General features: G+C 41.9%; 1 protein-coding gene across 1 annotated transcript in view; it reads right to left on the bottom strand.

Annotated features, from left to right (window-relative positions):
• The window catches only part of prmt3 (protein arginine methyltransferase 3), a 67579-nt gene that overhangs the window by 18190 nt on the left and 22954 nt on the right, over nt 1-26435 (bottom strand). The window contains exons 11-12 of the mRNA XM_058630345.1: nt 16930-17008; nt 2076-2263 (exon numbers count right to left, since the gene is read on the bottom strand). Of these exons, the coding sequence (XP_058486328.1) occupies nt 2076-2263; nt 16930-17008 (267 nt within the window). The remainder of the gene's footprint in view (nt 1-2075; nt 2264-16929; nt 17009-26435) is intronic.

Raw genomic sequence — 26435 nt, 5'->3', positions numbered from 1 at the left:
TTTATAGCAGCTGCTCCTCCATAAATGATTTAGGAAATATGTTTATCCCGTTCCCATGCCTTAGTAACGTGTGGCTATGACATAAGTAACTTGTTGCCGATTCAACCTACTGAATCAGCCTTAAAGCTGTTGGCAGGGTTCCTGTCAAATTCACAATGACCGATGGTACCAAACACACCAAGCTTAATATTATGCAGCTGAGTTCTGTGATAAGAAGCTGAAATCTCATCCAGAAGGAAAACTTGTTTAGGAGCCTTGATGATGCTACTGGAGCTGAAACAATTATTCGCTTAATCGATTATTAAAAAATTACTAAATGAATCGTCAACTATTTTGATAATCAATTAATCGGTTTGAAGCTTTGAAGATTTCTGATTGTTTCAGCCTCTTAAATGTGAATATCTTGTGGTTTCTTTGCTCCATACAACAAATAAATCATTAAAAACTGAATGAGTTTTGGTTTGTGAACAAAACAAGACATTCAAGAACATCGTCATTTCCAGGTTTGACAAACACTGATCATAATTATTTAACGTTTTCTGACATTTTATGGACCAAACAAATCGTGAAATTAATCAACAGATTAATCGATTGTGAAAATAATCATTAGTTGCAGCTCTAGATGTTACAGAGCTGCCTGAAATGGTAAAAAAAAGTGCCTCAGACAACTGTCGCAGAATCCCTGAAAAGATGTCTCAGAATTCGAGATCAAATTCAAAAATTGTGACAGTAACTGCAAAAAGTTTCCATACCCCCTAAAAGCAAAATTAATTTTCTAAAGTGTATAATTATAACTCTTAACAAGGCAGGTTTAAAGCTGCCTTAATCGGTTGCATTGCTCATGTTCAACATCTGTTCAAGCCTATCTGTTTTCACTAAGAATAAAAGCTCATCTGTTATGCAGGAAAGTATAATTCCATGAAGGGGTTCTCAATTTTACGGAATAGCAGCTAGCCTTAATGGAATGTTATTGGATCGTATCAGCGGGAGGCAATAGATTAGAGTCCATGTAATTCGGGCAGAGGGGCTGTCTATTTGTCACTGGAGGGGAGAAACTATCGATTAGAAGATTCAAATTCCATTATGTCAAATTCTCCCCTCATTCATCACATCCACAGATGGGTGGAGGACATGCTACTTAGCAAACACATGATAGAATGGGAAACAAGAGAGGAGAGTGTTCTTATACACAAAGATTCACAGCAGGTATGTTTTTAGATGTGAGACTGTGTATGTGTGTGGGTATCTTTGTGAGCACCAAAAAAACTTGTATACCTGAGAAGTGAGAATATTTTAGGAAAGTCAGGACATTTTGGTTGGTCCTTACACCTCTAAAAAAGACTTGTTCAGGGCTAAGACCTGGTGTTAGGGTTAGAATTAGGTTTAGGTTAGGGTTAGACACTTAGTTGTGATGGTTAAGGTCAGGGTAAGGGGCTAGGGAATGCATTATATCAATGAATGTCATACAAATGTGTGTGTGTGTGTGTGTTTGCTTTATCTTTGGGCAATGTGTGACTGCTCTATCCGCAGGAGGCTGGGAGTAATGAAGTTTCCTTAAGAGGAACTTAAACAAGGATTAGATAGATCAATCACCCAGTGCGTGCATGCATGCGTGCATTCACACACAGACACAAACCCTCAGGCCTATCTCTCTCTCGACAACTCATTCTCTTCCTTTCTGTGCATTAGCAGTAAACTAAATTTTTTGAGGTGGGCAAAAAGGATTTGGCATAGTGGTTTTCCAATCTGCTGGATATATATATATAAATTGATAAAGACATCTATATCATATGTCAAACATACACATAAAATATTATCAGTTCTCAACAAAACCAGGCAAAATTCACTCAACCTGAGCCTTTTTTTCTGTTTGAAGAAAACACATTTGAAAAAACAGTTTTACCTCAAATTATAATAACGTACAAAGTAATGTCAAATAACAGAGTCATGTCTCCATTTTGCATTTTTCAGAAACACCAAACAATATATTGGCCAATGCAATGTTAAATTACAACATGACTTTAAAGTAATAACACTTGAGGTTGATTGTTAAATTAACATATATGCACGTTTACCTGAATGACTGCTGGTTCAGAGATGAGGGTTTCTGCTTTCACCACTTCTACCACAGCCTCGGGCACCACAGCCTTTTTCATACATGCCATGTTGAAGCCATATACATCATCCCAGAATGCAATGTGGTCTTGGTGCTTCTGTGCATCACCCACTGCTGCCAGACTTATATTACACACGTCTGGATAAACTGTGGAGAAACCAGGGGAGCAGGGAGTCAAAATTTAAACTTCCACACATCAAGTAAAACCAAAAATTTGCTTATAATGCACTGATCCTACATGTTGCTCAAAGTTGAATGTAAGCAGAATTAAAACAACCAAACATGTGTTTCTTTTGATACATTTACATCATTGTACCACAAAATGCAAGAGTCAGTGTGATAAACTATGTAAAGCTGCCACCTTTGTGTGATACTGCAAAGGAATTCATTTTTGCAAAAACTAAGTAGCATTAATCAAAGAAACATGCTTAATGTTCACTCATTTTAAAGGGTTATAACCATTCAACAAATTTAATCAAAAGGCATTGTGGGTGTGGAGCTTCACATCAATTTCCAGATGCTGCTGTAATGACTGTATCCATCACATGCACAAAACGATAGCCTTATGATCACGTTGTCCTACTTTGATACTTCACAATTTGAACATCATATGGCAACAACTGTGAATACCTGGACACGTCACCACTGATTCCCGGGGTGGCTGCTTGTCTTATCGTAACTATCGGTTCATAAAGTTACTGATAAATGTGATGAATACATAGATTAGAGTGAAAGAATCTTGAGTTATAAAACTACTTTTAACACGTTGTTATTGTTCCTAATAATATGATCATGAGTCTGCAGGTTTTCTGGCCTGACTTTATTTTAATATTTTATGATTATTATGTTAACCATAAATTGTAATTATAACGATAAATTAGCTTTATTTGTAAACTACCTATACAAAAACAGTTATTGATTATTAGCATAAAGTATATCAGTGAATGGATAATCAAGCAAAAAGCATCCAAGAAAACAACATAATTCCTGTATAAAATAATAGACACTGTCAATTGAATGAACCATTAAATTGATCATTTTAACCTGTAATGATATCATTATGCTTTTCAGTTTACTGTATTCACTAACGTTGGTTGGTTTTGACATTAATTTACAAATGCATGGTTTAAAGCCCGAAGAAAATGTGCAATCGGTCATTATGAAATCCGCTTGCGCACGTCAATAGCGTACTCCCATCATGCCTTTCGCTGTTCATGGAAGCGCTGAGCAAATCAAGAGTGCGGCCGGCTCATTCACATAGCCGAGAGGCATTATGGGAGTAACACTACTGCGCATGCTCTATGGGCTGCACAACCCGGAAATAAACCAAGAAGTCAGAAATGGCATATGTGCTGGGTGAGCAACTCCATAGGAATGAATGGGCCAAAGGGGCGGTGCTTCATCCAGTTCTTATCATACATCTGTGGTGTGTGCATATCTGTGTCCGTGTGGCTGCATGAGTGACAGTTTAAGAGGAGCCAAATGTATCAAAGAACTATTTACTTTTAACCATATTAAATATTAATCATTAGAAAAAATAAATATTGTGGTGATCAGAGTAAATATTAGGGATGTCCCAATACAACTATTTATTATTAACCAATGGGTCACATACATTTTACCTTCATCATAACAATTTTATATCATAAGATTTTTTGCCATGTTAATTTCATACAGTCTATGGTTAATTTCATCAGGAGGAAAGTACCAAGTGCTAATGGGGGTGTTTTCAGAGCACCCGTGTTTCACAGGTAACAGCGTGTCTTCAGAGAACACCCCCCTTGTTTTCACTATTTTGGATTAGCCCAACCCACACAGGGTGAGTGAGTCGTCCCGCATGTAAACCCGGAGCCCGGCCCTGCAGACATACTTAGCTCCGTGTGTGGAGCTTCAGGACACATTTAAAACACAGAAAGCTCTTGGCATGGCTGCTTTTTGGGGTATTATTAACAAACGGGGGCTGTTGAAAGTCGACAGGTGGCACTGGTTTATGAATAATATAATGTTTTAGCAGCTTGCCTCAGGATGAGTTAGCGTGGTGCAAACGGCTAACTCGCACTCACTGTATGGCTTTGTGACCTCTGGTTTCAGAGGTTAAAGAAAAATATTGAACCTCTGAAATAGCAGTAGCACATACACTCTGTTGTTGTGATCATGAGGGCTCTATATGCATCCAACATGCAGCGCCAACGTGATCCCAGTGGGCTCTGCTGGGTAGAAGTGCTGGAGTGTGCTTGTATTGGAGAGCTTATATCGGAGATTTTAGAGGCAGTACGATGTAATCCGATACTCGTTTTTGGCTGATATTGGATCGACATCCGATATCAATATCGGATCGGAACATCCCTAGTAAATATTGTAGTGGTGGCTATATATCACAGTTATGGGTGCTCAGAAGTGTAAAAATATAATGAAACTTTAGGTCAGAGCAATGAGCTAAGGAGGTTTCTAAGACCTTGTTTAGACTGCAGCCAAACAGCCTCTCAATAGCATATTGAGAACTAGCTTGATTTTTTGGCAGTCTCGACAGCTAAGCTGATTTAAACCACATACTAAGGTGGTTTTGAATGTGATTCTGATCGGATTTTTACAGATTTGGGCCACACAGTGGGTGTAGTGGTTAGCACTGTTGCCTTTGCAGCAAGAAGACCCAGGTTTGAGCCCCAGTTGGAACAAGGGCCTTTCCGCAATGGAGTTTGCATGTTCCTCCTTGTGTGTGCGTGGGTTTTCTCTGGGTTCTCCGGTTTCCTCCCACAGTCTAAAAACATGCAATATGGAGATTAGGTAAATAAGGTAAGATAAGGTCACTCTAAATTGACTGTGTGAGCGAATGGTTGAATGGCTGTTTGTCTCTATATGTGGCCCTGCTATGGACTGGCAAACTGTCCAGGGTGTACCCCGCCTATCGCCCTATGTCAGCTGAGATTGGCAGAGCACCCCCCGCAACCCTCCTGTGTAGGATAAAGTTGTAGAAAACGGATGTTTCAATCTGAATTTCTTGGTCACTCAGATAGAATTTCATAGTGTCTCTTGCAGTGTGACTCGAACAATGACGTAGATCTGGAGACTGAAGATAATAAAATAGATACTTTACTTTGTTAAATGATGGGGAAGTCTGTGACAGTGGCCAGAACAGTTTAAGTCAGTTTTACAGGATTTCACAACTGACAGCATCATCTCTACCACCTTAGACAAACTGCAAGACATCTCCCAGGCTATATTCTGGTCTTAAGTTTTTTTTACTCAACCTGAGCCTTGTCTTTTTTAAAGACAGATCAGATGATGTAACCAGTACCTGTGTTCAAGAGATTTAAGACAAAACAGGGGAAGCTCATATTCATATTCATATTACATAACTCTGTCTAGTGAATAAACATTATCCATGTCTTAAAATTAGCATTAAACATGAGCCTTAATGTCTTGTCATTGTGTTTTCATTTCTTTGTATGGTTAATATGCTTAGTGATTAAGCGAGAGCCAAGACACTTGCAGCCATTGTTATCCCTGTTGTGAAGACACATTAGCCAGCACAGAGGCCTAAGGGCAAAACTACATTTTAGAGACATTCATATTCTATAAAAATGTATGTTTTAAAATCTCAACAGATATTCATCAGTCAAGACAGAGGTGTCAGAAAAACCTGCAGTTTACTGTCAAACCTTCCTAAAGTGACATCCTGAAAAATTCCACTACAAAAGTCATGGAACGTTGTTGGCCAGAGCACTTGAGTTGCCCATTCACATGGCTAAATATAAAATAGTTTTGTTTTTTTTAAATATATAAACTGTGCAGCAGCCACTCACAACACAAATAGTACAAAAGAAACACCTTGTGCTTAGATGCAGCAACAGCAGATGGATATAGCAATCTAACATTTAACATTTGTGAGCATCAACAACAAATAACCGAAGAATGTTATTTTCTTCTGTCTGCTTTTATGAGCAACACAATATAAGAAATATTTACAGAACAATTAGGGTAAACAAATAAGTCATAACAGACCATGTTAAGTTAGACATGGTATTTGTGGTAGGAAACCTTGAGGTTATTTACATAACCCCGGTTCTTTGAGTAATATGAGTGAGATGTCTCACTATGGGAAGCAAGGCCTGCTGCGACCTCAGAAGCACTTATCTCATAACGCATATACATATATATGTATATATGTATATATATATATATATATATATTTATATATAAGAACAACACAAAACATGCAAAGCCCCCCCAAATTCTGATCCGTTACAGACTTTGATAATGTGACTTGCTAATTGCCCCAGTGTGAGAGACTTCAATATGTTCAAAATGATAAATGGGAAATGGACAACATTTAACAGCTCACATTATGTTACTGTGATGATGTGATGATAAAAAATGTGCCTTTATGTTAGAGGATGAGTTCCCCAACAGGACGGATTCAACGGTGATGACTTTAGCACACGGCTTAACGACAATGTCAACCGCAAAATACAATTGAGGAAAAGTCTGCAAAAATGAATGCAGCCTAAAAAGCCATCAGGGCCGGATGAAATTCTTGGTACAGGGGAATGCATCACAACGCACAGGACCCAGTCTTGGTGAGATGACGGAGGAGCCTGGCCAGGAGACACCCCCACAGCCCAGATCCTCCAAGTGCTAAGCTCCCCAGCTCCCAGCAAAGTAGTTCAGCAGCAGCGTATCAAGTGGCCCCGCAAGCCAGCACAGAGTGTGGCACTAATTCCATGAGGATGCATCCTGAATCATCGAATCAACAGCAAAAGGGGATGTGGACAGACGGCTCCAGACCATGACCACCATCATTGTCACCTTTGGTGCAGAGATGTTCTTTGTGGAAGAGGCTAAGACCAGCAGACTCAACTTCACTATGAACCAAAGGGCAGAGAAAATCCACCAACTGTGGAAAGAGCTTTGCACTATGGCAAGAGAGTTCAAGGCAGCAACTGAGGAGGAGAGACCACCACTGGCTGAGCTTCACAACATCATCAGGAAAAAACTGATGACCTTGCGCAAAGCGGAATGGCACAGTAGACGGAGAGTAGAGAGAGCCAGGAAGCGAACTGCATTAATATCTGATCCTTTCGGATTCATCAAACAGCTACTGGTACAGAAGCCCAGCTGCAGTCTTGACTGCTCTAAGGAAGAAGTACACCACTTCCTGCACAACAACCTGAGGAACCCTGACTCTGCCGACTCCTTTCCACCAAGCTGGAGCAGTTGAGAACCATCTAGCTTCTCAGCGTCAAGGGGAAGATCATCTTCAGCATCCTTTCCAGAAGGTTAACAGGCTTCCTCCTCCAGAATGCCTATATTGACAGATCATTCCAGAAAGGAGGTATCCCGGGTGTACCAGGATGCCTAGAACACACTGGAGTAGTGACCCAGCTGATCAGGGAGGCACGAGGGGAAAGGAGACCTTGTTGTGCTTTGGCTCGACCTCGCCAAATGCTATATGGCTCCCCCACAAGCTGGTTGAGACTACCCTGGACCAACACCATGTACTCAGGAAGAGCAAGGACCTCATCCTGAATTACTGAACTTCAGGCTCAAGGTCACATCTGGGAGTGTTACATCTGATTGGCACCAGCTTGAAAAGGGGATTTTAACAGTTATAATCAGTCAGCCTCTTCACCCTTGCCATGAACATGGTAGTCAAGGCAGCTGAAACGGAATGCAGAGGCCCTCTGTCCAAGTCTATGCATTTGGCAGCCCCCCATTAGAGCCTTCATGGATGACCTCACTGTCACCACAAAATCAGTGCCTGTAAAAGCTCATTTACTGGGCAAGAATAAACTTCAAACCAGCTAAATCCAGGGCAATGCTGACGAAGAAGGGAAAGGTGACAGACAAGTTTCGCATCCTGTTGGATGGCAGGGTAATCCCATCTATCATCGAGAAACGGTCAAGAGCCTGGGAAAGGTCTTTGACTGCATACTCAGGGATACATCAGCAATCCAAACAACCATCAAGGAGATTGAATCGTGGCTGTTGATGACAAATCTCGCTTAGCCGTGAGATTCAAGACGTGGATTTACCAGCATGGAGTCCTACCCCAGGTACTCTGGCCTTTGTTGGTGTACGAGGTGGCCCTGTCGACAGTGGAAACTAGTGTTGTAGTACTTGAGATCGGTCTTGGTCTTGATACCACTTTTTGAAGGTCTCGGTCTCGTCTCGGAATCGACTGCATTTTTACTCGGTCTTGTCTCGGTCTCGGACAAAGCGAACTCGGGATTTCACAACTGTGGGGATATCAATAAATTGCCTGTGCATTTGGATGTATTTTTGGTGTTAATATCATTACTGTGATTTTGCGTAAATCATATTGCTTCGGGTACAACCAATAACCTCTCCGTGAACCATCACCTTATCGTGGTGGAGAGGTTTGAGTGTCCCTGTGATTCTGAGAGCTGTGTTGTCTGGAGCCTAGTGCTCCTGGTAGGGTTTCCCAAGGCAAATTGGTCTCAGGGGAGGGGCCTGACGAAGAATGGTTCAAAGACCTCATGAAACAACGACAGAGGAAGAGAGTGACCCTGCCTGGAGGAAGCCCGGGGCCCCCGCCTGGAGCCAGGCCCAGACGGAGGACCCGTGAGTGAACGCCTGGTGGCCGGGTCTACCACGGGGCCCGAACAAGTCCACGGAGCCCGAACAAGTCCCGTGGCCTCTTCATCGTCCTCCTGTGGACCAACCACTTGCAGTGAGACCGACTGGGGTCGGGTGCGCTGCCATATGGGTGGCAGTGAAGGTCGGGGGTCTCGACGTACTGGACCTGGGCGGCAGAAGCTGGCTCTGGGGATGTGGAACGTCACCTCGCTGTGGGGGAAAGAGCCGGAGCTTGTGCGGGAGATGGAGCGCTACCAATTAGATCTGGTGGGGCTTACCTCCACACACAGCCTTGGCTCTGGAACCACATTCCTGGAAGTTTTTCTTCTCTGGAGTTGCCCAGGGTGTAAGGCGCCGGGCGGGTGTGGGGATACTCACAAGCCCCTGGCTGAGCGCCGCTGTGTTGGAGTTTACCCCAGTGGACGAGAGGGTCGCCTCCCTGCGCCTTAGGGTTGCGGGGGGGGGAAAGCCCTGACTGCTGTTTGTGCCTATGCACTGAACAGCAGCTCGGAGTATCCGGCCTTCTTCTCCCTAGATGGAGTCCTGCAAGGGGATCCGTCGGGGGACTCCATAGTTCTGCTGGGAGATTTCAACGCGCACATGGGCAGCGATGGGGAAACCTGGAGAGGCGTGATTGGGAGGAACGGCCTACCTAATCTAAATCAGAGTGGTCGTTTATTGTTGAATTTCTGTGCAAGTCATGGACTATCCATAACAAACACCATGTTCGGGAATAAGGACGCTCATAAGTGTACTTGGTACCAGAGTGTCCTTGGCCGAAGGTGGATGATCGATTTTGTGATCGTTTCATCGGATCTGAGGCTGCATGTTCTGGACACTCGGGTGAAGAGAGGGGCAGAGCTGTCAACTGATCACCATCTGGTGGTGAGTTGGGTCAGAGGATGGGGGAGGACTCTGGATAGACCTGGTAAACCCAAACGTGTAGTGCGGATGAACTAGGAACGTCTGGATGATGCCCCTGTCCGTGAGGCCTTCAACTCTCACCTCCGGCGGAGCTTTTCATGTATCCCTGTGGAGGCTGGGGACATTGAACCTGAATGGGCAGTGTTCAAAGACTCCATTGTGAAAGCTGTAGTGAAGAGCTGTGGCTCCAGGGATTTAGGTGCTTCAAGGGGTGGTAACCCTCGAACATCGTGGTGGACACCGGTGGTTAGGGAAGCTGTCCGACTGAAGAAGGAGTGTTTCCGGGATATGTTATCCCGGAGGACTCCTGAGGAAGTTGCAAGGTATCGATGGGCCCGAAGGGCGGCAGCCTCTGCTGTGGCAGACTCAAAGCAGCGGGTATGGGAGAAGTTCGGAGAGGACATGGAGAAGGACTATCGGTCGGCACAAAGGTGTTTCTGGAAAACCATTCGGGGCCTCAGGAGGGGAAAGCGGGGGACCATCCAAGCTGTGTACAGTAAGGATGGGACACTGTTGACCTCGACTGAGGAGGTTACCGGACGGTGGAGGGAACACTTTGAGGAACTCCTGAATCCGACATCTGCGCCCTCTGTGGTGGAGGCAGAGAGGGAAGCTGATGGGGGATCATCGCCAATCTACCTGAGGGAGGTCACTGAGGTGGTTAAACATCTCCGCAGTGGCAAGGCCCCAAGGGTTGATGAGATCCGCCCAGAAATGCTGAAGGCTCTGGGTGTGGAGGGGCTGTCTTGGATGACACGTCTCTTCAACATTGCGTGGAGGTCGGGGTCAGTACCGAAGGAGTGGCAAACTGGGGTGGTGGTCCCCCTTTTCAAAAAGGGTGACCTGAGAGTGTGCCAATTACCGAGGCTTCACACTTCTCAGCCTCCCTGGTAAGGTTTACTCCAAGGTACTGGAAAGGAGGGTTCGACTGGTAGTCGAACCTCGGATTCAAGAGGAACAATGCGGATTCCGTCCTGGTCGTGGAACAACGGACCAGCTCTTTACTCTTGCAGGGATCCTGGAGGGGGCCCGATAGTATGCCCATCCGGTCTACATGTGTTTTGTGTACTTGGAGAAGGCGTATGATCGGGTTCCCAGGGAGATACTGTGGGAGGTGCTGCGGGAGTATGGGGTGAGGGGGGCACTACTTAGGGCCATCCAATCCCTATACGCCCAAAGTATGAGCTGTGTCTGGGTTCTCGGCACTAAATCAGGTCTGTTCTCTGTGGGTGTTGGCCTTCGCCAGGGCTGCGCTTTATCACCAATCCTGTTTGTGATTTTCACGGACAGGATATCGAGGCGTAGTCGTGGGGGAGAGGGGTTGTGGTTTAGCGGGCTGGAGATCTCGTCGTTGCTTTTTGCAGATGATGTGGTCCTCAGGGCTTCGTCGGCCTGTGACCTTCAGCGCTCACTGGATCGGTTCGTGGCCGAGTGTGAAGCGGTCGGGATGAAGATCAGCACCTCTAAGTCTGAGGCCATGGCTCTTAGCAGGAAACCGGTGGATTGCCTTCTCCGGGTAGGGAATGACTCCTTGCCCCAGGTGAAGGAGTTCAAGTATCTTGGGGTCTTGTTCACGAGTGAGGGGACGAGGGAGTGGGAGATGGGCCGGAGAATCGGAGCGGCTGGTGAGGTACTGCATTCGCTTTACCGCACGGTTGTGATGAAAAGAGAGCTGAGCCGGAAGGCAAAGCTCTCGATCTACCGGTCAATTTTCCTTCCTACCCTCACCTATGGTCATGAAGGTGAAGGTTAACCTTCATGACCGAAAGAACGAGATCGCGGGTACAAGCGGCCGAAATGGGATTCCTCAGGAGAGTGGCTGGCTTCTCCCTTAGAGATAGGGTGAGAAGCTCGGTGTAGAACCGCTGCTCCTTCACGTTTAAAGGAGCCAGTTGAGGTGGTTGGGCATCTGGTGAGGATGCCTCCTGGGCGCCTCCCAAGGGAGGTGTATCAGGCACGTCCAGCTGGGAGGAGGCCTCGGGGTAGACCTAGGACAAGGTGGAGAGATTACATCTCCACTCTGGCCTGGAAACGCCTCTGGATCCCTCAGTCGGAGCTGGTCAATGTGGCTCAGGAAAGGGAAGTTTGGGGTCCCTTGCTGAAACTGCTGCCCCTGCGACCCGGCCCCGGATAAGCGGAGGATGATGATGATGATGATGATGATGACAACCAATAACTTGACTCATTTATCATTTGAAATTTTTGTCACCGTTAACAGCTGTCGCCCCTCTCGCCCCCTTTCACACCCCCCCACAAAAGTGCATGTGAGTGACAGGAGAAGAGGCTGTGAGAAGATGTCAGCCAACTCATCAATAATAATATTTGGTAACCAGAGCCACAAAGACTTTTTGTGCATAAATACCTCCAAAAGAAAACACAGCGCAACGTGTAAATTCTGCAAAGCGACGCTCGCGGTCTTGGTCTTGTCTCGGTCTCGATCCCTCAAAGTCTTGGTCTAGTCTCAGTCTCGACCCCTCAAAGTCTTGGTCTTGTCTTGGTCTCGATACACTGTGGTCTTGGTCTTGACTTGGTCTTGGTTTAGGTGGTCTTGACTACAACACTAGTGGAAACCCTGGAGAAGAAGATCAGCAGCTACCTCCGCAGGTGGCTGGGCTTGCCTCGCAGCCTCTGCAGCACAGCACTGTAAGGGAAGACCAATAAGCTCCATCTCCCAATCAGCAGCCTTGACGAGGAGTTCAGAGACTCTCAGACGAGAGAGGCTATGCTCTATCGGGATTCTAAGGACTCAAGAGTTGCATCAGCAGGCATCATGGTGTGTACAGGCAGGATGTGGAAAGCTAAAGAAGGTCTGGAGGTAGCCGAGTCCCAGCTGACACACAGTGCTTTGGTGGGCACAGTGGGAATGGGGCATGCAGGGTTAGGCGTTTTTCCTCAGCCCCACTATGAGAAAGCACATGGGCAGGAGAGATGGGTCGAAGAGGACCGGGCCAGCAGGATGGTGGGCATAAAGCAGCAGGGAGCATACGGGGGCTGCGAAGAGGAAAGCCATAAAGAACACCACAGAGGCTGCAGAGAGCGCCTCCAGATGGCTTTGGATCTGGAGGAGTGAGCAGTGGATTAGTGCTGCTGGGACACAAGTCAGGGTCTGATCAACCCTGGCTGGGTCACCTGAGTGAGGTCGTCTGATGTTGAAAGACCCAAAACTTCCAATGATCTCAGGAACATCACTGATGTGTGCCAGGGCATCCTAAGATGTATCTTTCATTCAGTTTTTTTGAACTAAAGATGTGGGGTCATTTAAAAACATAATCAATTTGCTCTTTTGGGCAAAATGCTGTATTTATGCATTAATTAAAATGAATGAATAGCATATTCTTACATGACTTTATTTAACCTCTGATTACATGAAACCTCTCTGGGTTGGTGGCTCATTCTGTCACTTTTTTTAAATACTGCTGTCATAGGTTGCCAATTGGTGTGTTCCATGAACCATGGGTAATTTCCTTTGGACAGAAACTTATGGAAAAGGGCCATAAGGTTCTTGGCTGTGAAAGGCCCCTTACACAATTGACAATTTGACAGTGGGACAGTCCTAAACCCTCAGTGACTTATCGTGAATGTGCCTCAGTCTGAGTTGGTGAGGGTGAACATTGGGACCTGGCCAAACTCCACACAGAACTGAGACTTGAAGCAAGAGCCCTCTTGCTGTGAGGCGACAGTTATACTACACCACTGTGCCAACCAGACCTCACACATAGTCAGCAAAGCACTTTTGACAGGAGAAAGCAAACCTTTGTACAGCCAATTTAAATTCTATAAAAATAAAAGCCTTCCAATGAGCACATTCTATTTATTTTGCTCAGTATGCATGTTAACACACAGTCTAAAGTAACCTTCAACTAGTCAGATCATAAAATATGTGAATAGATGGTGATAACTCAGTGATGGGCAAATCATGGCCTCTCATTATTAGCTGAAGCCTGCTTGTGACCCTGTGCGTGTCACAATACCTAATGACTGTGCCCACACACACATTTACACACGCAAACAGCAGATTTGTCACTTCATTTTACTCTGATTACTGAAGCGAGTGAGTAATTATGAGGGCCAGGTGAGAGGAGGGGGGAGAGCTACTGATTGGGCAGAATTGGGACAGGCTCGTCTGTGAAACTGAAAACGTGAAAAAAGGGGAGTGGATGGAGAGGGAGAAGAAAAAAAAAGGAAAGGTGGGGGGTGTACACGGGCGTCCCCAGATTCATGGCTTTGACATCTGCGTCCTTCTCGAATCGCTGGTCACAGCCTGTTTGTCATGCCACCCCCTCTACTCCACCTACACCCTCTTCTCTTGCGCTCTCTATTTCCCTATTGGTCGGCTGTGAAAGAGGAAAAGACGATGTGGGAGGGGGCATGGGACAAAACAGATCCCTTTTCCCTGGATGCTGTGCTGTGCCAGGCAGTGTAGGGACACATTTGAGGATGAAGGGGAGGTTAATGTAGTGGGGAGAATGAGGGAGCTGCTGTAACTCTCTTTAAATGTAGCTTAAACACACATACAGAAGCACTGCTGCAGGGCTGATACACTAATAATTCAGTCAGCAGAGCCAGGTGCACACACATTTAAAATTCTGAAAAACAATAAAAATGGAATGGGAAAGTGACTTATTCCTGTGTTAGGATCAACATTACGTAAACAAAAAAGTGTGTACTTTAATGTGGCTGTAGTGAAGGTCAGCTTCACATTAACAGTGGAGGACTTTACCTCTGAACCTCAACAACAATATGGAGGATTCTCCACTCACACTACTGACATGCTTGGCAGCATTATGCTCAATTAGACTGAAATGAACTGACATTATATAATCATCAGCTTTTCAACAAAACAACAATCAAAAAATCACTTTAACAAAACTACAAATTAGAGTAAAAGAATTTTACAATATAACAGAAAGTTGCTACAACAATGTTATGAAAACCAGAAATGCAATGAACAAATCAGAACCAAAAGACAGTTTTATTACATTAAGAGTTGCCTACTAACATTTACTAACATGATATAGCACATACTGTAATTTCTTCAATTTCTAGTTCTTTAAGCCATAACTGAAAGACCTCATGTTTGAAAAAGCAAAGCGCTTATAAAGGTGGCTTGATTTAAATAGTAATTGTGTTGGTAAAAATAAAACACAATTAAACTGCTAACTGCAGAGGTTTGTGGATGAATGAACATTAGAAATTTCAAAAATACCTTATAATATCAATTCAAGAAAGCAATCATGTAGAGGCAGATCATTTGTAAGGGGAACAAATGTATGTGTTCCCGGTTAGAGCTGGCTGTGTCGGGAGCATCAGGCTTAAAGGCTTGTGATGAAACATATGGCTTTCCTCTGACCTGTCACTTTCCCACTCGCTCAGGTTGCACCTCCCTCGCTAACAGACCATTCTCTCTATATGTGAATGTGACCTTTCTCTCATGTCCCAAGGAGCCACTAAAAGCAGCATGGTGGAACTGTTCTGTAGTTGGATCGCATTTGGCACAAGTCATAAAGTATGGTCAGTGGCAGGAATGGGACACCAAAGACTAAAATACACACACAGAGTTTCCCAGAGACACAGAGCCAAAACCCTGAAGAAAAGTCTTAGATGTCTCAGTGCACCACAGCGTTTCTATATTTTGACTTCTGATTTTTCTTTCTCTCTCTCTCTCTCTCTCTCCATGTTTAATTGTGATTCATTATTGTTATTACTAATAATACTTTTTTATCTTGCCATTTCTTCATCTGTTAAATGATTACAACTCTAAATTTTTATTTCATTGAATGTTATCCATTTGGTATTTATGGGTGGTGGGTGTGAGGGGATGGAGGGATACAGAGCAGTGTTCTAAAGACAAATTTGTGAACTTGATCTTTATTTGTCTTTCTCTTTTCTGGTTATATGACACATGAAATTAAACAAGGTGAGAGGAGAACAACAACATGTCAAACGCGGCAAGTTTCTCCTGTACTATATGCATGCCTCTCCTCTTTGCCCATCATTCAGAGCAGCCATACAGGAGACTTGTTGTCTTACAAACAGCTGTCAGTGTGTCAGTTTGAGACAAGCTGTTGAGCCTGCCCACTGACTGAACCATCCCCAGTCAGCGGTTTGTTACTCCATCACTCCTCCTACCAACTTTCAAGTCTTGTGAAAAGAACCAAAAAACTACACATTTCTGTAAATTTCTTGCCTCTTTAAACTGTGAGGAATTACCATCAAAGATCGTAAGTCACCCTCTTTAGAACCTTTATGAATCAACATTCCAAAACAACATACTATGAGTGGCTGACGACATAATTGTTGATCTACATCATTTTTGAATTCTGATTATGAACTACACGTGATACAAGTGTATGGTGAAAGGATTTCTCTCTTTGCTGTGATTATTCTGTGCGATTAATTACATTAATTACACAATTAATTGAATTGTGTAGTCAATTATAATGTGTATAGTTCTATGTGAATTTATTTTTTATGCTTTGTAGGACATTGTAAATCGAGCTGCTACAGCAAAAAGATGCAGTAGAGATTTTAGAGAATTGTAGTAACAGTGGAGACACTCAAAACAATTGAGCTGCAAAGAATGGTGGTGTGTCAAAAAGGCTTGTATAAAAAGGTGTGTTTTTAATTGTGATATAATAGCTGTTAGAGAAGTACATTGTTGCAAACGTAGGATGGCTTTTAATGTTTCCAACTAAAGTACAGTATTTGCAGTAGCGTACTGTGGGGTTTCAGTCAGGGCCTTCAGTAAAAAAAAAAGAAAAACACGCACAAACACAACCACATACAAAACACACTATTATGCACTATATTCACGAGACACATCGCTGGGCCTGGGGCGTTCTGTCACTATGCATCAAACTTTGATTGGCTGACGACACACGTCAGTCAAAGTTATAAACAAATAGGAAATGGCAGCTTCAAAGAAAGGCCAGCAATACTACTAGAGCAGGTCCACGGAGCTATGATGCGTTTAATGACAAATGGAAATCCAGCTCAGCTTCACAAAAAATAACCATATATTTTCTGGAAATATAATCATAACATATTGAAAAAGTAATTGAATTCAGACACGTTCAGACACACATTCATGTGATTATTAAAAAAAAATTAAAAAATACTTTTTTGATATTGTCAGGGCCAGCAGAGACGGCCCTGCTGGCTTTGACAGCCCACCACTGAGTATTTGACATATGAATAACCTGTTTTTGTATACCAGGTTTAATATGTAATATGTAATATGTGCATTGTTCATGATGCTTTTATGCCTTAAAATTAGAATGAATTTGACATACCTGAGCCTCCATCAGCCAAGTACAGATCTCTGGCATACAGGACAGAGTCCAACATAGACTCAAAGAGCAAGAAGTAACCCTGGAAGACAAGAAATACTCAGTCATTATACAAAACAGTAGGGAAAGGATTTACTGAACAAGTACCCTTTTGTTCAGAACCATTTGGTATCACAGACAGGTAAATGTGAGTAACAAATAGATGCCAACAGAACAGCGAGAGAATTAAATTAAATCCAACATCACCAATGTGAAAATCTGAATAAGCAATGAATGTGAATAGAGTGATGAGTCTGCATGTTCTGCAACGCAGCATCCAAAGGTTTGACCCTGGGCTGACCTTGTGTTCTGCTCCAGCAGACAACACATTAACCGTGGTATTATTTCATTAATGCTGAAATTGAGTTTTGTCCACATCTTGTTGGCTTCGACCTGAGTGGCAGATACTGCTGACAAATGGCTTTTTCTACCTGTCACCACTTTAGCCAATCTGGTAAGCTCTAGCTTCAATGCTGGCCAGTTTCACACATTATTTGTGAGCACATCATTTGGGTCACTCTCATATTGGGTCATATGAGAGGGCCCAATCACTACATCGACATTTTAATGTAACTTCTGACCCATATCAATCACAAGCTGGAAGACTGATTGGCTTCTCCTGAAAATCAACATCAATGTTTTTGAGTATAAGAAAGAAGGTACACATTTGAGATCTAAAAGTGCAGAAAAAACTAACAATCTTGTGAGGTGTTTTATACTTTGGTTAGGTTTTGGGACGTGGCTCGCCATCTCTGTATTAAGATAACTGGAACCATTGAAGCAGGATCTAGGCAGCTCTACTGTGAAACAACAGATACAAATATGTAAGACAAACTCAATAGTGAAACAGAAAAAGGTGAGAGAGCAAAATGGCCTGGTTTATATTTAATTATCTGTTTCAAAGAAGAGGAGGCCAGAACAAGAGATAAAGAGTAAATGAGGGGAGTGTGTGTGTGTTTTGTCTGCATGTTTGTATGATGAAGAGAAAGTGGTAAAGAAGAGATAGGTGAAGTTGGATGGATGTAGAGAGAAAGCCATGGATAGCCGAATTGTAATTCAGTGAGATAAGAGCCTTATTCAAATAAAGGCAACATTTTATCAGAGAGAGGACAGGAGAGCCAGCAGCAGACAAACAGGAGAACAGTGCTGATTTATAACTATGACTACAAAATCATTACCATCTCTGTCATATGTCCAAGCTGATAATGACAACAGTGATGATGAAGCTGATATCCCCAACTCACCCTCCGCAAAGGGAAACCTTCTCTCTGTTTATCAACGATGAACTGGTCCTAAACAAAAGTCAGATTAGCAGACCGTCTGCTGCTGTTGACTGCCTTGGTCAGTCGAAGTCCTTAGCGACAGAGAAGGTCATTTTTAAAACCCTCACACAGAGTACACCAACCTCGTAATTTAGAGCCCAATTTCACAGGACACTGACTCACTTGAAGGAAGGAGGATATGGGAGTGAACGAGATGCTCCAAAGCAGAGTCACGCCTAACTTTTATCATCAACTATGCTCCAGGATTACTGCCTTCTATATAGCACCAGTTCCATGAACCAGATTTCATGGAACAAAACTACACATTTACAATATTATTATCAATATTATTATCGGACCAGATCCAAAGAAGGACAACTTAAGTTTAGTGACGAATCTGGAGTCTAAACTTTCAACTTACATGTCTACATGTTGTTTCACATGTCTCTGATTTCAAGACTGTATAATATTCAAAATGTTAAAATATCTATGGGTTAGGGTTATCCCTGATGCACCACAATGTACTTAATATTTATATTATGCATTGGGTCATAAAACAATTCTCAGGTATTACGAAACCATCTTTACAAAAATGAAAGAAAAAGGTTTATTCAAGCTCTGTGTAATTTGACAGAAACAGTAAAATGTTTAAGAAGAACTACATCAATCTGTACTTGAAAACTGTTAAGAGAGTTGGTTCTCAACAGCGAACCACAGATATATAACAAGAGTGACGTGGTCGCGCTGCTTGTTGTTTTTCTGAGTGCATCCACGTTGCATCAAGCCAAAAATATCACAACCTTTTGAAATGCAGCTGGTGCTTTCAGTGCATCTTTTGATATGCAAGCCAACATGTATGTAAACTGGTCTTTGTTCACTGAGAAATGAACTCTGAACCTCCATCATCGAGATGAAGCTACTGAATCAGTTGGAGAGAGGATGCACACAGTCAGTTCTTTTTCTTCATACATGCATCAAGTAATAAAACTGCTGTGAGGGAATTGCAGTACTGATAATCCATTGTCTTAGTTTTGATTATTTTTCTTAGATTTTTGTATCAATGAGGCAAGACTTTTATCGATTTGTACATAAAGAGATATGTGACAGGAGTGTGACCCTCCAGGGCCTGGATTAAAAACACCTCTGGCTTCTTCCACATGTTTTTGATGCATTTTTGGTCACTGCATGTGAATTGAATTTGAATTGAATTGAAGGACCCTAAAAAGAAAATGACTGATTGTCTAGAGTTGTTCAGAGTAAACTTTTAGAGTTGTAAAACTAAAAAGGCAACAGCGTTAGGTCAGAGGTCAGTTGATCTAGTGGTCATGCTAATTTTTCAAAATCGTAGGCTTTGTTGCAAGGCAAATTATATCATCTACATTAAGTACCTTTCCTAGCTTACAATTTCTTCCTGTTTATATTACTTTCCAGGCCGAATTTGTCATTAGTAAATGTACTGCTCTGCATCACAATCTCATGTTGATGCATCTTCTATCACTGAAATGTTACTGATCAATACAGGTTAATTCAAAGAAGTCTGAGGGATTCAATTGGTTAAAAAAAAAAAAAACAAACAAAAAAAAAAACTTAGTTTAAAATTCAAAGTTGAAAACTATACCAAGTAAACAAGGACTTTATCTACCTAACTTATTTTGTCTGACTCAAACACAAATCAATAAAGATAAGCTAAAGAAAAACAAGCCCGAATCCTAACAAAATCTTATTTCCTTTTTGTACCATTTCTGCCAATCGATCCTACTGTCTGCAGGCTCAGTGACACAGACAGGTGGAGGCGTTTCTGTGAGGAAACAGCTTAGTTTACTGTCAGGCAGCCCGGCTCGAGCGGGCGATACTCTGCAGTATAGTCACTGTGCATTTCCATAAAAAGAGACTAATGAAAACCTAATGAGAATGGGTTGGAGCAGCTTATACACATTAACAAAATTTGCATATAAAACACATTCCCCTGAGTGAGCTCCCACAGATACTCAGCTACATATACAACGATACGCACACAAATGCACACAAAAGGAAAAAAAAAGGCAAATACCCTTTTACAGCTGTTTTACTTTGGACAAGAACTTGCCCTGTTATAATATAAGCATTTTTGGTTTTATCATCTCTACACAAAGACAGCCCCCCCAGGGACCATGTGGCTGTCAGTTATCAATATCATGAAGCATTTTGGTAAAAAAGTCTTCATCAGCACTTTCCTCTATCCTCCAGTACATCCTCCCTCATTCTGCAGTTAACACACGTCTTCATCAATTACTGCAGATCATCATCACTTCCAGTCCAGGGAGGGCCAAGGCAAAATAAAGGAGATGGTGGTGTACCATGTTTCGCTTCGCTGAATACTGAAGGAAGCCGAGCTACGTCAACAAGACTCCTGTATATTTAGTCCACAGATTACAAAAATTAGCATAAACATATCACACACGTCCCTGTAATAGATTTTAGAGTGTTAATGCTTGGTGAGTGTATATTGTGCAGATTTCAATATCAACCTCATTTACATTGAAACGCAAAGAGATAATTTGCAGCAGAGCTACAAGGCTATTAGAAACAGAGGCTCCTCTGATATCAAGTACAAGATAAGCTGCAGCAGCACTTTACAATGATTTGCATGACCTGAAAATACAATTTCATTAATGTAGGTATATATGCATGCATGCATGCATAAATGGATGTAAATGCTTGTGAGACACGGAAGATTTTAATGAAAGTAGCAAAATTTTCACTTGGGTAAAGTCTATTAATAAGTCACACAAGATTCAACCAATATGGGGTTTGTAAGATGTACATGTACATGTACATGATCTTCCTTTATTATAATTTCACGGTTCCAAACAGACTACAAACATCATAGATGTAGACAGATTAGCTGCAAAAATGGTTGGGTGCAGAAATCGAACCAGGCGACTTTACTTTAACTTTACCAAATTTGAAACCAACAGCTCTCCTTGATATATATTTGTCGTTGGAAATACAAAACTGTCCAGGACACGCGGACAGACAGAGTACGGATGATTAAATGCTGCTGCAACACAACAAAAAAGGGTGAAATGGGAAAGCAGTCACAACATAACCAGTAGTGGTATAGATAACAGTGCAGGTAGGATACATACTGAGAATTACTGCTAATAACTGTAAGTTCTGACAAACTAACCCTGGTATGTATGTAGTCACTTTTCTTTTTAGCACAAATTGTTTTTAATCTGCCTCAGTTTGAACCGACCAAGAGTTTGTTAACATTCCCATCTACTCCTGTCATACAAACACAACTCATCTAAAATTCACTTTATGTTCTAAACACTCCTTTATATCAGAAGATCACAGCTGGTAGCTTTAATGAGGAAGGAAGCTCCATCGTGTCAACAGTAGATGTCATGACCAGAAAAACTGATGTTTAATTTGGTCACAGATCTTTTCCTGACATACGAGTTTACAGTTTGGAATTTGAGAAAGGCACCTTTACTTGAAAACTCATTTAGTTTTGAGGTCAAAGTCAACGACAGCAGCATAAAACCAAAACAATGTTTTCCTTTGTGAAATAAAAAGTTATAGCTGTGAATGCAGGTAAACCATAAATAACACACTCCATAGTGTACTTGTCCAGGCATTCACGGGCCATTATTAAATTCATCATTTTGAGGGAATGAGGAAAGAGGCAATTTCTCTCCACAAAAAACAAAGTGAACTGTGTGATTTAGGATTATGTGTCTGGGTTTATGAGGATGGTCTGTTTGAGGACACATCAGGTCACTCTATTATGATGGTTTTGGCCACATTGGAATGTAACATATACATTATACAATATATCAGTTATAGGGCTGCAAAGATTATTAAAGTAATCAATTATTAATTGATTACTAATTTAATCATCAACTACTAAAATTTCAGGTTCTAAAATGTGTGGACAAATGACACTTCGAGAACGTCATCATGTGAAGGTTTGGGAAACACCAATCAACACTTTAACATTTTCTGACATATTATGGACCAAACAAGTACTCGATTCATCAAGAAAAAAAATTAATCAATTATGAAAATAATCATTAGTTGCAGCCCTAACAATTTATGACAATAAGTGTATGTGTCACAAGTTTACGCATGCAACTACAATTATCTTTGCATTTTCTCAATTAATCAATTAGCTGTTTGGTCCATACAATGTCTGTAAATGTTGAAAAATGTTAAACGGTGTTTTGGATTTGATTAATCCAAATACCAAATGTAATCAGTTTTAATGATTTATTTGTTATGTGAAGCAAAGAAACTGGAAAATATTCAGGAAGGTGAAAACTGCGACTAAATTTTCATTTAAAAACACTCTAAAACACTCATTACATGTCATTTAATGACACTCAAATCAACTGTATAGTGTAGCTTTAAATGAAAACCTGTTAAAATGAAAACGATGACGATGCCAATGAGGCTAATTTGAAATGTATACCCAATTATGTGAGCATTCTGGGTATTTTAGGTGAAAACTTGTCAATGGATGTCACAGGATCTATTGTAACACAAGAATTAAGAATTGTCTAGGAAGTTCCTTTTACACAGGCAGAATGCTAAAAAAGACTTCCTGAAGTGTTTGAGGCAATGAATCCTCATTAGAACATAGACACAGCTGTGCCTTTGGGTTTGTGTGTATATGTGTGTGCACATTCATCAGTTTTCCTTCACTGATGCTTCATTCAGTCTCTGTGAGTGTGTGTATGAGAGAGAGAGGGGGGAGGGAGGGAGGGAGGGAGGGAGAGAGAGAGAGAGAGAGAAAGAGAGAGAGAGAGAGAGAGACTGACAGTCTGTCAAACTAAAGGACAGGATGACTGATGACTACCACTGTCTTCTGAGGCAGGTGAAGCTGCCAGCACTGATAATGAGGCTAAAGAGGAAAGAATGTTACCACTACTACTTTGACTTCAAAACTACCACATACAATGTTGCTTGTGTGTGAAGCTGTGGACTCTGTGTGTACTATGTGTACTATGGACCAGGGGTCACGTTAACCGAATATTTTCCGTCATTGACCTTTTTTTTAAAACGGTGACGGAAAAATCTGAGGGCCATCCGTCATTTTGACAGATTGCAATTCACACCCCTGACCACTTGGTGGTGAAGAGCATTTTACAGTAATTGGCTCTTGTAGAAGAAGAAAAGTAGAAAAGAAGAAAAATGTCACGGCAGTTGAGTATCAGAAGTTTCTTTAAAACCCTAAAGAAACTTTAGGGTTTTTATGGTGAAAAAGAGGGATAGATGCAGATGAAGGACAAACTCAGCCCTTGGCCTCAGCGGAGCGAGGAAGCGGCAGTAAGGAGGTTAGGCGGGAGTACAGAGTTCAGTGGGAGCGGGAGTTCTCCTGGTTGAGGAAGGAGGATAGAAAAATGTTCTGCGTCAAAATAAAGATTCCCATCGGAGCATCTGAGCATAATTTCTGACCTGGACAACGTACTCACAGACGCTACGGGTATGTCTGTGCGTCTGTGCTACAGGCACCAGTCTGTGACCACTACGGGTCACAGACTGGTGCAGCTGATCCACTGGTGCAGAAAGAGCGCATGCTGCGGGATTTCCTACCACGCGCAACTACGCGCAAGCAGACACACGATTCAAGTCCATGTGGACCAGGAGGAAGGTGTGAGACTGTGCGTTTAGGCCACAGGTGAACTGTTCATATTTCACTGCAATATGAACAATGCAATTGAATATGTCATTATTATCATTTAAAGTGACCAGTATTATAGATTATGACAGACAGAAAATGACAGACAACAAAAAAGTCTAGCGCAACCTCTGCTATGGACATATGTTTTGTAGTTGAACTGTCCACCTTAAGTTAGTAAAAGCCAACTCTCCCCTGATGGTCTACTCTCATGTCTGGGTATTTCTATGACTGTGCCATTAAACACTATCCAGCTAGCAGGCCCATCACCTGTGATTGATCTTGGAGTGACAATCTTTATTTAGTCTTTGGGGAACTTGGCTCTCCTCCTCCTGTCTGCCTGCAAGACTCTTATCTGCTCTGGACTGTTTGTTTTTCAATGTGCTGAAAGAGACGACCGATCAATGTTGTGAGTTATGAAATGACAGTGGTTCTGCTAAAGGCAGTCTCTCAAACACATAGCAGACAATCATATGCCCCCTTTTCCTCCTCCACTAACACCACAGATGCACCACATTCATCACCCATTTCTGTGTACTCGCCCTGTTACCACATCTGTCTGCTCGATCCAACAACTCTGACAGCTGAACATCAGTGATACAATCCTGTGTCATTCATAACAGCCTTTAATTGTCAGATTCATTACTTTTAAGGTTATCTCTATAAAGATGCATTATGGATGGTTACAGCTCTTTCCAAAATGCCACAACTTTGTATTATTTGTGACATCTGTTGTTTAAGATGGCATTTCATTTGGTTATACAGACATCCAAAATATAAAATATTTCAAACCATAATGCGAAAGTGGAAAACTGCATCAGTAAAGATGCCTGTTAGATTGAGGAAAATGTAATTACAGAAATACTTCATCTACTTTATTTCATGTGTTACAGAGTGGTGGATCAGTTAAATGACAGTTATGCCTTCATTAGCTCAGTAAGTGTCTTTCAAATTAAGTAGAACTGCAACTTACAGCAAAAGACATTATTAAGGAATCCGTGAATTATTTTCTTGATTAATAGATGTACTGTTGTACAAATGCAGAACATTGTGTAAAATGTTCAATAGTGTTCTCTAAATGTCTGCAAATATTTTGTTTTGTCCACAGACTAAAGGCATTAAGTTGACTGTCACAGAGAAGCAAAGAAACCAAAAAGGTGAAACTACCTCTGTGAGATGTACTAATTTGACAAATTTCAGATCAATTAAGATTTTCAATGACAGCATACTCACTGGTCTATTATTCCACACTTAATAAGTTAATTTACTAACTAACCAGAGAGTAACTCTTGTTTTCCTATTGATTTTATTTAATCAATCATATATTCTGAAAAATATAAGAAATTCAGCATCTTATGCATAAAAGCAATGTTGATTGTAAATCTATTCTTAATTCAGAATTCCCTCTGTGCATTCCCTACCATTGCTTTGACCCACTTAAGCCGCTCTCTAGTGGCCTCGCTTAACAAGCCTCCTCCTGTGAGCATTGGAGTGTATTTTAGGTAGGGTCAATCAAGAACATCAACAACCTTGATCAATGTCGCAAGATACAGCATTATGATGTTACTTCTATGATATGCCAGATTTACACTCACTGTGACTTCTGCTCACTTCGCGTTTCCTGTGTCTGAGCACTTTAAATCTGAACTATGAAGCTGCGGTGGGAGATGATACTTTTACTTTTAGATGATGAGTTTTCATGCACTTGTAGCATCAACTATGGTAGAAATGTCTGAGACACTCATGAACATGAGGCTTGTATCAGTGAGATAGAATTACACACATTGAGGAAGGATAGTATTCAAATACTGTGTTTTAATGAGAGTGTGACAAACAATATTCGTTGTGGCTAAATTGTTGAAAATTATTATTTCCAGCAACTTGGTTTCATTGATGAGTTGGGGGAAATAAAACATGTTTTGGAGAACTAAAAGTGAATTATTGTTCTTTAAAATGCATTCAAACTGGATTATGAGTCTTTATTATGTAATGTTTACCATTTATTTTAGAAACTTGGTGGTTAACGTGCCTCCACACACTAATTTCAATAAGCAAATTAACATTACTTTATCATTTCAGAAAGTATTTGTATGATTTATTTTTTTTAATTCACAAAAACAAAAAATACTTAAAACACTGATTAAGCTCTAAAGGCATTATGTAAAATAAATTGAATAGATGCACAATAGAGCCATGGCACTTCTATCTTTTCTTGTAACTGTTATTTTTTCCATTTTGTACAGGCCGATCAGAGGGCAGTGTTTGAAGCCCTGGCCATTTTGAGAAATGCCTGCCATCTCTGCCATGATGAGATGTGACTGGAGGATTCTTAGATTTATTAGCACTCTGTGAGGCGGTGCCATTAGAGATTACGCCTCCTATCCTTCACCATTCCACTGGCACGTCACCCACCGAATTTCAATTTCCCTGGTGAGAGGATGGGAAGGCTCTGACTGGCGACCCCTGTTCATGACCCTGGGGTTTCACAATGGATTGGGGAGGTGGAGGGGGGACAGATACGGGATGCTCATGAATTAAGGATG

Source organism: Solea solea, chromosome 5 (assembly GCF_958295425.1).
Source record: "Solea solea chromosome 5, fSolSol10.1, whole genome shotgun sequence".
In the NCBI taxonomy this organism is placed as follows: Eukaryota; Metazoa; Chordata; class Actinopteri; order Pleuronectiformes; family Soleidae; genus Solea; species Solea solea.
This window is presented reverse-complemented; position numbering and strand designations above follow the sequence as displayed.